The sequence below is a fragment of the Rhinatrema bivittatum genome, chromosome 2, assembly GCF_901001135.1.
Source record: "Rhinatrema bivittatum chromosome 2, aRhiBiv1.1, whole genome shotgun sequence".
Lineage (NCBI taxonomy): Eukaryota > Metazoa > Chordata > Amphibia > Gymnophiona > Rhinatrematidae > Rhinatrema > Rhinatrema bivittatum.
In genome coordinates, this window is record NC_042616.1 from 6,080,832 (window position 1) to 6,094,105 (window position 13,274).

At 44.2% G+C, this 13,274-nt stretch overlaps 1 protein-coding gene across 2 annotated transcripts; it reads left to right on the forward strand.

The window, feature by feature from the left end:
• The first annotated feature begins 1,705 nt into the window (after positions 1 to 1,705).
• LOC115083454 (oocyte zinc finger protein XlCOF6-like) lies at positions 1,706 to 12,174 on the forward strand. Of its 2 annotated transcripts, XM_029587278.1 has the most exons (4): positions 1,706 to 1,778; positions 4,244 to 4,721; positions 5,853 to 5,976; positions 7,310 to 12,174. In XM_029587278.1, the coding sequence occupies exons 3-4, from the start codon at positions 5,862 to 5,864 to the stop codon at positions 9,229 to 9,231; spliced, it is 2,037 nt and encodes a 678-aa protein (XP_029443138.1). In that variant the 5' UTR covers positions 1,706 to 1,778; positions 4,244 to 4,721; positions 5,853 to 5,861; the 3' UTR covers positions 9,232 to 12,174. The 2 variants fall into 2 exon arrangements, with proteins under 2 accessions (XP_029443138.1, XP_029443140.1); XM_029587280.1 differs by lacking the exon at positions 4,244 to 4,721 and having other exon boundaries at positions 1,708 to 1,778.
• Positions 12,175 to 13,274: the final 1,100 nt, after the last annotated feature.

A 13,274-nucleotide genomic window follows, 5' to 3' on the forward strand; every position in this document is an offset into this window, starting at 1 on the left:
TGTGTGTGGAGGCGGGGGGGGGGGGGGGGGCGGCATAGCTGACGTTTCGCCTAGGGCGCCTAATACCCTTGCACCGGCCCTGACCGGTGCTTTTCAATATATATAAATGATCTTGAAAGGAATACAACGAGTGAGGTTATCAAATTTGCGGATGATACAAAATTATTCAGAGTAGTTAAATCACAGACAGACTGTGATACATTACAGGAGGACCTTGCAAGACTGGAAGATTGGGCATCCAAATGGCAGATGAAAAATAATGTGGACAAGTGCAAGGTGTTGCACATAGGGAAAAATAACCCTTGCTGTAGTTACACGATGTTAGGTTCCATATTAGGAGCTACCACCCAGGAAAAAGATCTAGGCATCATAGTGGATAATACTTTAAAATCGTCGGCTCAGAGTGCTGCAGCAGTCAAAAAAGCAAATAGAATGTTAGGAATTATTAGGAAGGGAATGGTTAATAGAACGGAAAATGTCATAATGCCTCTGTATCGCTCCATGGTGAGACCGCACCTTGAATACTATGTACAATTCTGGTCGCCGCATCTCAAAAAAGATATAGTTGCGATGGAGAAGGTACAGAGAAGGGCAACCAAAATGATAAAGGGGATGGAACAGCTCCCCTATGAGGAAAGGCTGAAGAGGTTAGGGCTGTTCAGCTTGGAGAAGAGACGGCTGAGGGGGGATATGATAGAGGTCTTTAAGATCATGAGAGGTCTTGAACGAGTAGATGTGACTCGGTTATTTACACTGTCGAATAATAGGACTAGGGGGCATTCCATGAAGTTAGCAAGTAACACATTTAAGACTAATCGGAGAAAATTCTTTTTCACTCAACGCACAATAAAGCTCTGGAATTTGTTGCCAGAGGATGTGGTTAGTGCAGTTAGTGTAGCTGGGTTCAAAAAAGGTTTGGATAAGTTCTTGGAGCAGAAGTCCATTAATGGCTATTAATCAATTATAGTTAGGGAATAGCCACTGCTATTAATTGCATCAGTAGCATGGGTTCTTCTTAGTGTTTGGGTAATTGCCAGGTTCTTGTGACCTGTTTTTTGGCCTCTGTTGGAAACAGGATGCTGGGCTTGATGGACCCTTGGTCTGTCCCAGCATGGCAATTTCTTATGTTCTTATGTCCATGCACATTCTCCAACCCCTGACTAAACTATGGAGGTTTTAGTTTTCATTATTGTGTATTAATGGATGTGTGCTGTTTTAAAATACATTATTGGTGTTTGATATGTTTTTTAAAGTTTTTTTTTAATTATTAGATATTCTATTAGCTGTGTTGAAGAATTTATTCTATTTATTAATATGGTCTTACTCTTATCAATATTTTATATTTCTTGATGTTCTATGCAAATTTATGAAAAAGAGGGGAGGGACATACCCCCCTCATGGCAGCCCTACTCCCAGAGCAGAGCCTGAGCGGAGGAGGGGGTGGGGATCCCCCTTATGCCCCCGCAGCAGGGCCCACATTGTGCAGCTCGGGCTCCCTCACACCCAGCGGGGAGGGCACTTTCCGGGGCATTTGGGCGGCTCGGGTTAGTGCTGGGCTGGCACCCGGGCAGCTCTGCCAGGAGTCGCAGAGTGATGAGTCATCAGAGGCAGCAGCCAATCGGAGGTGAGGTCAGGAGAAGGGGGCGGTGCCTGAGGAAGAGGAAGACGCGTGAGGTCAGGCAGAGGGAGAGCTCCTCCCCCTCTCACGTGCTCCTAACCCGGGAATTTCCTTTTCTTAAGGAGAAATCAGCGATTGCAGTAAAGCTCAGCCCCGCAGGGTAAGCGCGCGCTCTCCCTCTCTCTCTCTCTCCTCCCCTCCCCTGTTTCTGGGGTCCTTGCGACATTTTCTACCACGGGGAGGGGGAGTCGGGGCTTTAAATCCGACCCTCTGCAAAAATCCCCAGGAGACCCGGTGCCTTGAATGGGGGGGGGTAAGCACCGCCCTGGGAAAGAGAGCAGAGGGGGTTTAGCCCCCGAGAGTCTGCGCTCAGAGCTCACAATTTTACTTGCACTCAGAAACCTGAGCCCTGTCCTTTGTGCTCTCTGGGAGCTGTAATTGTACTTTACAGTTATTATTTTGTCATTTCTATTACTCTTTTCCATTTGATATTCCTTATTGGGTGAGGGTCTCTCTCTCTCTCTCAGAAACCTGAGCCCTGTCCTTTGTGCTCTCTGGGAGCTGTAATTGTACTTTACAGTTATTATTTTGTCCTTTCTATTACTCTTTTCCATTTGATATTCCTTATTGGGTGAGGGTCTCTCTCTCTTTCTCTCTCAGAAACCTGAGCCCTGTCCTTTGTGCTCTCTGGGAGCTGTAATTGTACTTTACAGTTATTATTTTGTCCTTTCTATTACTCTTTTCCATTTGATATTCCTTATTGGGTGAGGGTCTCTCTCTCTTTCTCTCTCAGAAACCTGAGCCCTGTCCTTTGTGCTCTCTGGGAGCTGTAATTGTACTTTACAGTTATTATTTTGTCCTTTCTATTACTCTTTTCCATTTGATATTCCTTATTGGGTGAGGGTCTCTCTCTCTCTCTCTCTCAGAAACCTGAGCCCTGTCCTTTGTGCTCTCTCTGAGCTGTAATTGTACTTTACAGTTATTATTTTGTCATTTCTATTACTCTTTTCCATTTGATATTCCTTATTGGGTGAGGGTCTCTCTCTCTCTCTCAGAAACCTGAGCCCTGTCCTTTGTGCTCTCTCTGAGCTGTAATTGTACTTTACAGTTATTATTTTGTCATTTCTATTACTCTTTTCCATTTGATATTCCTTATTGGGTGAGGGTCTCTCTCTCTCTCAGAAACCTGAGCCCTGTCCTTTGTGCTCTCTGTGAGCTGTAATTGTACTTTACAGTTATTATTTTGTCATTTCTATTACTCTTTTCCATTTGATATTCCTTATTGGGTGAGGGTCTCTCTCTCTCTCAGAAACCTGAGCCCTGTCCTTTCTGCTCTCTGTGAGCTGTAATTGTACTTTACAGTTATTATTTATACATATGTACTGGTGTGAGTACTAAACCTTTGACCAACCCCCACTAGTGATTGAACGGCAAGGAATCTTCCTTTCTTTTAATTAACATACCACAATTCTATCTTTATTCACATACGCACACCGTCAACTAATTTCCAATAATGTATACAACTACATACCCCAAATAGAAACCTGAATCCTGAGGTCAGCAAACAAAGGACTCCTAAAAACACCACCAACGCATTCAAATCAACTCACCTCCACCCAAAATACAGCCATCTCCCTTGGCAGCCCAAAACTATGGAACTCCCTCCTGACTGAGCTAAGAAGTCAAGAAAACCTAAAAACCTTTAAAAAAGAATTAAAAACTTGGTTGTTCAACAAAGCATACCAATCCACCCAAAGGATCATCTAAACATCGCCGTCCTCCAACACAGCCTCATGACTAATGAAATACATCACATCTATGCACTTCTTAAATAAGAAAGAACTCATAAACTGAACTTTATCATTACTTATGTTATTTCCTAAGCCTAATAGCAGTTTGTACTTTACAACCATTGTTAAACCCCCATTTCCCTATAACCTATTTTGTAAACCGTTATGATGGCGTTATTTTAACGTTTCCGAATGACGGTATATAAAACTCCTTAAATAGATAAATAAATAAATACATTTAGTAATTTCTATTACTCTTTTCCATTTGATATTCCTTATTGGGTGAGGGTCTCTCTCTCTCTCAGAAACCTGAGCCCTGTCCTTTGTGCTCTCTGTGAGCTGTAATTGTACTTTACAGTTATTATTTTGTCATTTCTATTACTCTTTTCGATTTGATATTCCTTATTGGGTGAGGGTCTCCCTCTCTCTCTGTCCCATGTGTGACTGAGGTGAGGGATTCAGCTCCTGTGTAGTCTTTGTGTCAGGATCTGCCCCAGTCCAGCTTGTTCTGTTCTCCAATAGATTTTTATTTATGTAAAAACATTTCTAAATCACGGATGACAGAAAGCTCATTGTGCAGCTGCTCTGGGGCCTGTTCCCTTATTTCCAGTGTCACTGTTTCATACGTTAGAATGATGCTGGGTGAGTTATGGGTGTGATTGATTTATTTGGTTTATTTATTTGATTTATATTCTGCTTTTTAGTGCTGCTTAGCTGTGATGGGCTTGATACAAAGGTGCTGAGTGTGTTTTCTGCAGGGTTTTGTGTTACTTCCCAAAGTGCCTGGTACAGGAGGGAAATAACTCTCCACATTCTCCTTATCTCTCCTCCTCAGCCCTCCCTGTCTCTGCTGATTGTATGGAATAGAAAGGGAACATCTCCCCTGTCTCTTACGGAGATTCCTGTCAGACCCATGGATGGTTTTGTTGGTCCTGGGACTTCAGTGCTGGGGTCCAGACCTGCCCAGGTCACAGTCTGTAGCTCAGACACCTCGCCTGCAGCAGTACAGGAAGGTTATGAAGACAGCACTGGGAGTTTTCCCTTCACCAGAGCCCGATCCCTCCCTGGTGAAGGCTGTGGCTGATCCCCCAAGATCAGAAAATGTTACAGGGGTAACTGTGTCCCTTTTCCCCGATCCACTGCAGCCCAGAACTTTGGACTCTTTGTGGATGGTTCTGGTGCGTCTGGAAGCGACACTTAGCAGCAAGTTGGAAAGGGTTCAAGGGGAAATCTCCTCGCTGGAGCTGCGCTCAGTGACCCAGGAGAAGAAAATCTCTGCTTATGCTAAACGTCTGTAAGCGCTGGAGAACAAGGTAGCACATTTATTCCCAAATTCTTCTGCCTCCCTTCAAGATCGTGTTTCATTCAGAAGGAAAACTTAGAAGTTAAAAAATGTTTCCAAAAAATAAGCCTACGTAAGTAGGCTTCACCAATGAGAAGCGAGCATAAGTGTCAGACAATATTGTCATAAAGATATACAAAAGAACATAGCGCGTACATCAGGGATGTGATCGACCAGCTGCACCAGCTCCAAGCGTATTGGGCATGGAGTGTGTTTGGCTCCATGATAAGTATGGCAGCCACACTTTATCGAATTTGTCCCTCCTATCTGTGCCTTTCTCCTCTACCTCCGATTCCTGACTCTGTGCTTTCCTCCTGACTTCACCGTGTGCTTGTAACAGACTTCCTGAGCCGCTGCGTCCTGCTCCCTCTCTCTCCTGATTTATATCCTGTCTGAAATCCCACCTTTTTGAGGCTACTTTTAAATCTTAGACCTGATAATCCCCCCCTTACAGCCTCATTCATCTTTAACTGTTTTCTTAATAAAAGAAATTCCTAGACTGTCTGGTTGTCTTGATTAGATTGTAAGCTCTACTGAGCAGGGACCGTCTTTTATATGTGTTGTGTGCAGCCCTATTTATGGTTTTACTAATTTTGAGTGAGGGGATCCACAGGAGACAGAGAGGGAGTGAACCAGGGGTTTGCTGTGAGGGGAGGGGGTATCAAAGGTGGTATCCACTCCAGATACCACATACTTTAGGTTCACCACTGGATGTGCAGAAGAAGGGAACGGCATCAAAGATGACCCAAGGTTAGAGGCTGAGCAGTCAGGAGGATGAGAGCACAGTGACTTCTCCTGATGTGACAGAATCAGATGTTCCCGAGGTTCTGGGTAATGCTCTGTTGGATCTTGGGTTTTATTATTCACTGATTTATCCAGGCAGAGGCATTTGATATTCTGTGTCTCTGGTATCAGAGAATCTTTTCATAGTTAGACTTGCAATCCCTGAGGTCCAGAGAGGAATCTGACTCCAGGGGAACAAGTCTGGCAGATCCTGGGGATGAGGGGTCCTGGTGTCCCCTCTTCCATGATAAAATGTTAAGAGATTAAAGCCAGCTGAGTCCCTCCATGTGTCCCTGAGCGTTTCTGGTTTGTGTTTCAGGTGCCGGTGATGTCTGAGGACCTCGCTGTCTCTTTCTTCCAGGAGGAAGGGGGGAGTTTAGATGAAGGGCAGAAGGAGCTTTACAGTGATGTGAAGGAGAATTATGAGATCCTGAGCTCTTTAGGTAAGGATTGCATTATCCTTTTTTCCCTGGGTCAGCTCCACACCAGAGATGTGCAAGCAGGCCTGGATTTATCAATAGGTGCATGAAGCCGGTCCTCAGTCCCTCTCCTCACAATTTTCCTGGTCCTATGTCCCTCTCCTCACCCTTTTCCTGGTCCTCTCTCCCTCTCCTCACCCTTTTCCTGGTCTTCTCTCCCTCTCTTCACCCTTTCTCCTGGTCCTCCCTCTCCTCTCCTCTCCATATCTCTGGTTCTCTCAGCCTCTTTCTCCCATCCCTGAGAGCTCCTCTCTCTGTTGATACTTGAGATCACTTTCCCTCAATAAAAAGAAAATAAATTTATACAGACACATGTAAGGTTGGAAAACATTTTTATTTATATAATGTAATAGAGAAGATGGAAATGTTAGGGATGTGAGTTTTTTAAGTGATCTGTCCTTTAAATGTAGATATGCTATTGTATGTATGTTAAATGTGGTTTATTATTATTTTAATTTATTATTGTAACCCACTTAGTATCGCAGGTCCACTATAAATGGATAATAATAAATGTTTTTAAAACAATAAATAGTAGATAAGCCAGAAGAACCAACCCACAGGCATCCTAAAGGAGGGACCTGTGTGATCTCCAGCGTTCCTGCATTACAGCAGGTTTATTGCTGCTCAGATAAAAATGTCACGAAATTGGTGGCAGTGGAAGGTATGATCAGAACTCCTGTGTTAAAAGATCTTCACTGGCTCCCTATGCAGAGTCGCTCTTAGTTGAAACTGATCGTGATATTCAGAAATAAAGGGTTTGATGTCTTCTAAGTTAGGACGTTATGAGCCACTGATATCATTGAGGGCTGAAGGGCAGGGATGCTTCTGTTCCCTCTGCTTCTGAGTACTGATTGCAACCAACATGTAAGAGAGCCTTTAATTCCTCCTGCTCTTCCAGCTGAGTTCAGGATGGAGGGTGATTTTTGAGTGTATGAAAATGCTATTGTGTAAAGATGTTTTCATTTATCCATTTTATGTTATGTTGTTTTATTTGTAACTCTGTGCAGTTATCTTTGTAATCCACCCTGAAGAATTACATTGCAGGAGGCAGAATATAAGATTTTTTTTTATAAATTTATGAATAACTAAAATAAATCACAGGAGCTCTATAAAAACATCACACAGGAGTTTTCACAGGTGACTCCTAAAGTTTATGCTACATTACCGTATTCTCTAATAACAGAGATCCCATATAGCCATTGTACAATCCTTCAAAAAGTCTGACCCTAACTCATTGAAAGCTTTTCATGCCATTGCCACTGACACATGATTAATTTCTCCTTTTTATATCCAACAGACAATGAGGTCATACAGGAAGAGAAGAGGGAGGAGAAAAGAGAAGAGCACCCTATAGTACTAGCACTTATATCAGGAAATGTCTGTGAGAATCTTTCCCAGAGGTCTGAGGGGGGAGACACTAGCCAAAGTCAGCAGGAATTGGAGAAGAAGCAGCGAGAACCTGCAAGAAACTCACCGGATGGAGTCACTGCATGTGTGAGAAGTGACAGGGAGCTCACAGACATCCATGAGCACCAGAGACACCTGAGAGCAGAGAGACCCTTCCACAGTAATAGTTATCAAATGACTTCTAACTTCCACCAGAGAGACCTGAGAGAAGAGAGACCCTTCCAAAGTACTAACAGTGATCAAATGACTACTGAACTCCAACAGAGAGAGGAGAAAGTGAAGAAATCTTTTCACTGTGACACCTGTGTGAAAACCTTTGAAAGGAAATGTCATTTAGTATTGCTTCAGAAAACCCACACAACAGAAAGACCTTTTCCATGCTCTCAGTGTGGAAAATGTTTCAAACATAAGTTAACCCTGAAATTACACCAGCGAATCCACACTCAAAGGAACACATTCACTTGTATTAAATGTAAGAAAAACCTTTCTAGCAGGGAATCCTTAGTAATACACCAAAGAACACACACAGGACAGAGACCCACTCATTGCCCTCAAGATGGGGAATCTTACAGCTCTGAGTTCTCTTTATTAAATCACCAGAAAATGGAGACAGAAGAGAGAACATTTTCATGTTCTGAAAGTGGGGAAAACATCATTGACAAGCAAGATTTAATAATAAACCCAAATCCACAGAGAGAAGAAAAATTATGCATGTGTACTGGTGATGAGAGAAACTTATATCAGAAAGAAAACTTCACAGAACAACTAAAATTACAAACAGGACAGAGAGCAATTTCAAGTAATGAGTGCAATGAAAGCTTATGTGAGGGTAAAATCTTTTCAGGGGACAGAAAAAACCTTACTGGTGGGAGACCATTGTCTTGTATTCGATCTGAAAAAAGCTTCAATGTGAAGGCAGATGTCACAAAAGAGAAGAAAATTCCCAAAGTAAAATGCCAATTTATATGTACTGAGTGTGGTAAAAGCTGCAGGTGGAAGCGTGACCTCATCAACCACCAGAGAATACACACGGGAGAAAAGCCATTTACATGTAGTGAGTGTGGTAAAAGTTTCATTCAGGAAGTCGGCTTAAAACGCCACCAGAAAATCCACACAGGAGAAAAGCCATTTACATGTAGTGAGTGTGGTAAAAGTTTCAGTCGGAAAGAACTTCTCAAATTCCACCAGAGAATCCACACTGAAGAGAAGCCATTTACATGTAGTGAGTGTGATAAAAGTTTCAGTCGGAAAGATCTTCTCAAATTCCACCAGAGAATCCACACTGGAGAGAAGCCATTTACATGTAGTGAGTGTGGTAAAAGTTTCAGTCAGAAAGGAAACTTCAAATGTCACCAGAGAATCCACACTGGAGAGAAGCCATTTACATGTAGTGAGTGTGATAAAAGTTTCAGTCGGAAAGAACTTCTCAAATTCCACCAGAGAATCCACACTGGAGAGAATCCATTTACATGTAGTGAATGTGGCAAAAGTTTCAGTCAGAAAGGAAACTTCAAATGTCACCAGAGAATCCACACTGGAGAGAAGCCATTTAGATGTAGTGAATGTGGCAAAACTTTCAGTTCAAATGCAGCATTCAAATGCCACCAGAGCAACCACACTGGAGTGAATCCATTTACTTGTAGAGAGTGTGGTAAAAGTTTCAAACAGAAAGGACACTTCAAATGTCACCAGAGAATCTACACAGGAGAGAAGCCATTTACATGTAGTGAGTGTGGTAAAAGCTTCAGTGAACAAGGACACGTCAAACGCCACCAGAAAAATCATTTACATATGAGAGTGGTAAAAGTTTAAGTAAGAAGATATCTTTCGCATGGCATCAGAGAATTTACACTGGAGTGAAACCAAGTCCTTGTTCTTTGTGTATTAATAGCTTCAGAACAGAGGAAGAAACTGCAAGCCACCAGAGAAGCCACACAAGAGTCACATACAATTCAAAAACTCTCCTATAGTTTTTGTAATTGTTAAATTGCCCTGATAAAGATATTAAAGAGTAGGATGCAAGAACAATACAACTTTTCCCTATGCATCAAGTAACATCTAAGAGTCAGAATATGCTGAGATTGTACTTTAGAACAGCTGATGGTGGTGTGGGCCTTTTAGTTGCAAATACGCAAACAGTACTGAAGTATGAAAATGAATGCCCAAAATTGTTCTTCATTCTTAAGCTTAGACAATTGTTACAGTGAGTGGAAGGAATAACTGAGACTCAGCTCATACATTAGGGGAAAGCAGGAATGGAATTTGCAAAGCTATAAAAAAAATCATTGGAAAGAATTAGACCGGAAAACAAGGAAAATCAGTTCCCAAAAACACAAATATAGTGGGAAATACAAAGAGTTACTTCAGAAACCCCACATGGCTCAACACCTGACATGGGAATAGTGATTTTAAACATAGAGATGAGAGATTGAGAATTGCTGCACAGGACCGGGAATGGTTCACAGGCAGCAGAGAAAAACCTAGTGGAACAGACAATGCAGGGTCTGTAAAACAGAACTATAATTAGTTACACAGCTTGCTGCTGGAGGTCAGGTGCTGATGTGAGAAGGCCTGGATACAGAAAGGCATAATAAGGTGGCCTGGCTCATCCTCGGAATTTGTGTAAACATAACATCGCTGTATCAGGAAGGCACTGAGAGAAAAGCGGCCATTGTAATGGAAAATCTATTCTAGGATTGTTGGTTTTAGTTGGTTTTAGTCTTTTCCCATCAACCTCCCCTCTTCCCTTAATAGGGCCGTACCTGGGGAGAGGTGGAATTGAGATTTTGGGGTCTCTGCATTGCTGCTGTAACCTCATCCCCTGATGTCTAACATCACTTCCTGCTCCTTGGAAGCACCAGTGAGGCAGAAGGTGCAGCAGCCGATGGGTGGAGATCTCTGCATTGGGAATGAAAATCCAGTGAACCCTTCCCTCACCCCCCAGTCCCACCCCAAATCCCCCTCTTCAATCTCAGGGGCAAACCCACTCTTCAGAATATCAGAGGGGCCTGCAGGGGCTGAGTCTCCTCAGGCCCCACAACCTTTAGGGTCAGCTCTGCCCCAGCTCATCATTGTGGAAAATACTTTGAACTCCTCAGCTCTGTGTGCTATGAGGTTCAAAAAATGCAAAGGATTTTAGGAATTATTAGGAAAGGAATGGAGAATAAAATGTAGAAAGTCATAATACCTCTGTATCCCTCCATGGTGCATCTGCACCCTGAGTCCTGTGTGCAATTCTGGTCCCTGTGTCTCAAAAGCTCTATTACGGATATTTCTCTCTAAGCCACAGCGAAATTTCGATCTTTTGGGTCATAAATATTTAAAATAAATAAATATACATCAGAACTAGAAAAGGTGCAGAGAAAGGCAACCAGAATGATAAAGGTGAAGGGACGGCTTCCCTTTTGAGGAAAGGCTGAAGAGGTTAAGGCTGCTCACTCTCTCCCTTCTCTCTCCAGTGTCACTCAGCCTTCCCCTCATTCCCTTCCCTCTATCACTCATTCATGCCCCTTCCTTCCCTCTCTGCCCCATCCCAAGCCTCACTCTCACCCCCTTTCTTTCTCTTACTTATAGCCCTTTCTTTTTAGTTACTCATCCCTAGTCCCCAGAATGTCATTCTCAGCCTCTGGGCAGGTCACCATCAGACCCACATTAAGCGGGGCCTCTCCTTACTAGCAGGAGATAGGAACCTCGCCAGTATGTTGTCACAGTGGCTTCTAATTGCTGGCAGGTTTAGGAACCCCACGAGCATACCATAACATAGGATCTGTTACTGTTGGGGGGGGGAACCCTGCCAGCATGCGGTCATATGGGGTTCTCGTTGGTGTGGGGTGGGAACCCTGCCAGCATGCTGTCATGCAAGGTTTCTCTTCTCCTTGGTTGACCATAGCACCTTGTGATGATGCTGTGCGGGGGAGGAGGGTTTGGAGTGGAGCTCTGCTGTCCTCCCCATGTACTCGAGGACTGGGGGAGTCCCAGTTTTGGCTTTCCGCACAGTTGCTTCTTTCCCCGCTGAGACCCAGGAGAACTTGGTGGAAGCTGTTGCCCTGATGGCGAGTGTTGTCCCAGGTGTGTTGCTCCCTGGGCATCTCGGTGAGTCTTTTGTATTACCAACTAAGCCGGCCATGATAACCTTAGAAACCATACGGGACCTGATTGTAGGCTTCGGTTCTTCTATGAAGGAATGCAACAGCAAAATTCATCATCTCTCTTCTAAAGTTGTTACCTTGGGGAATAAACATGATGAATAATTATGTGATTTAAAAGCTCCCCCCCCCTCCTTTTCTCACCTTTTTATATGATTAGACTAATCCTCTTTTTTTATTTCTGTAACTAAGGTTAAATTCTTGCTTCAAATTGTTGAAATCTATAAAAATAAAAAATTGATTTATATATTAAAAAAAAGCAGCGGCACAACTTGTGTGCCTTTTCTGTAGCCAGAGGCTTCTTCCCCTATATGTGGTCGCTGCTCCCTGCTGGTAATTTCCTCCCTCTCTGTGTTGCTGCCGCTGCTGGGCAGCCAGAAGCACTGTCACCCTCCTTCTCTTGCCGCTGCGGTGCTGCCAGCCCTGATGCCAGGAATCGGGACCCACCCACCTTTATTTCTGCTGCCAGACTCCCACCCCCAGACCAGCTCCATTGCACTTCTGCTGCTGTCCCAGGGTTTCTCACTGTGGAAGGTCATTGTGGTGGGGAGCAAGGGATGAGGGCAAGAGTGCGAGAGAGAGCAAAAAGAAAGGGAGTGAGAAGAGAACAAGGGGGTGGAAGCAGGGAAAGACGGGGGAGGGATGCTGAAGAGAGGAGGGGAAGAGGCAGAAGACAGCACACAGAGAGAGAATGGGACAGGGCGGGGAAGAGAGGGCAGTGGGCAACCACAATGGGGTAGGCACAGGGGGTGAGGGACTGAGAAGAGGATTTTGCTAGAGGAGGAAGAAGAGAGGGCTAGAGGCAGAGGAATGAGGAGGGATACTTATCTTCCCCTCTCCCTCCTCTACTAGAGCAATTCCATCTCCCCTCAGAAAACACCCTATCCCTCTCCCTCCCCATCTCCCTCTCTCCCCTGCAACTCATACATTCGCACATACTAGAGCAATTCCACCACCCCTCAGAACATAAGGACAGAAAGACATAAGAAATTGCCATGCTTGGTCAGACCAAGGGTCCATCAAGCCCAGCATCCTGTTTCCAAGAGAGGCCAAACCAGGCCACAAGAACCTGGTAATTATCCAAACACTAAGAAAATCCCATGCTACTGATGCAATTAATAGCAGTGGCTATTCCCTAAGTCATCTTGATTAATAGCCATTAATGGACTTCTCCTCCAAGAACTTATCCAAACCTTTTTTGAACCCAGCTACATTAACTGCACTAACCACATCCTCTGGCAACAAATTCCAGAGCTTTATTGTGCATTGAGTGAAAAAGAATTTTCTCCGATTAGTCTTCAATGTGCTACCCTATCCTTCTCCCTCCCCATCTCCCTCTCTCCCCTGCAACTCACAGATACGCACATACTAGAGCAATTCCCCCGCCCCTCAGAAAACACCCTATCCCTCTCCCTCCCCATCTCCCTCTCTCCCCTGCAACTCATACATACGCACATACTAGAGCAATTCCCCCTCCCCTCAGAAAACACCCTATCCCTCTCCCCCCCATCTCCCTCTCTCCCCTGCACCTCATACATACGCACGTACTAGAGCAATTCCACCTCCCCTCAGAAAACACCCTATCCCTCTCCCCCCCATCTCCCTCTCGCCCCTGCACCTCATACATACGCACATACTAGAGCAATTCCACCTCCCCTCAGAAAACACCCTATCCCTCTCCCTCCCCATCTCCCTCTCTCCCCTGCAACT

Bases quoted from the DNA above. Each gene is read 5' to 3' on its own strand.
- LOC115083454 (XM_029587278.1), top strand. From the start codon at position 5,862: ATGTCTGAGGACCTCGCTGTCTCTTTCTTCCAGGAGGAAGGGGGGAGT. The intron at 5,977-7,309 runs GTAAGGATTGCA...TATATCCAACAG, and splicing joins TGAGATCCTGAGCTCTTTAG to ACAATGAGGTCATACAGGAA.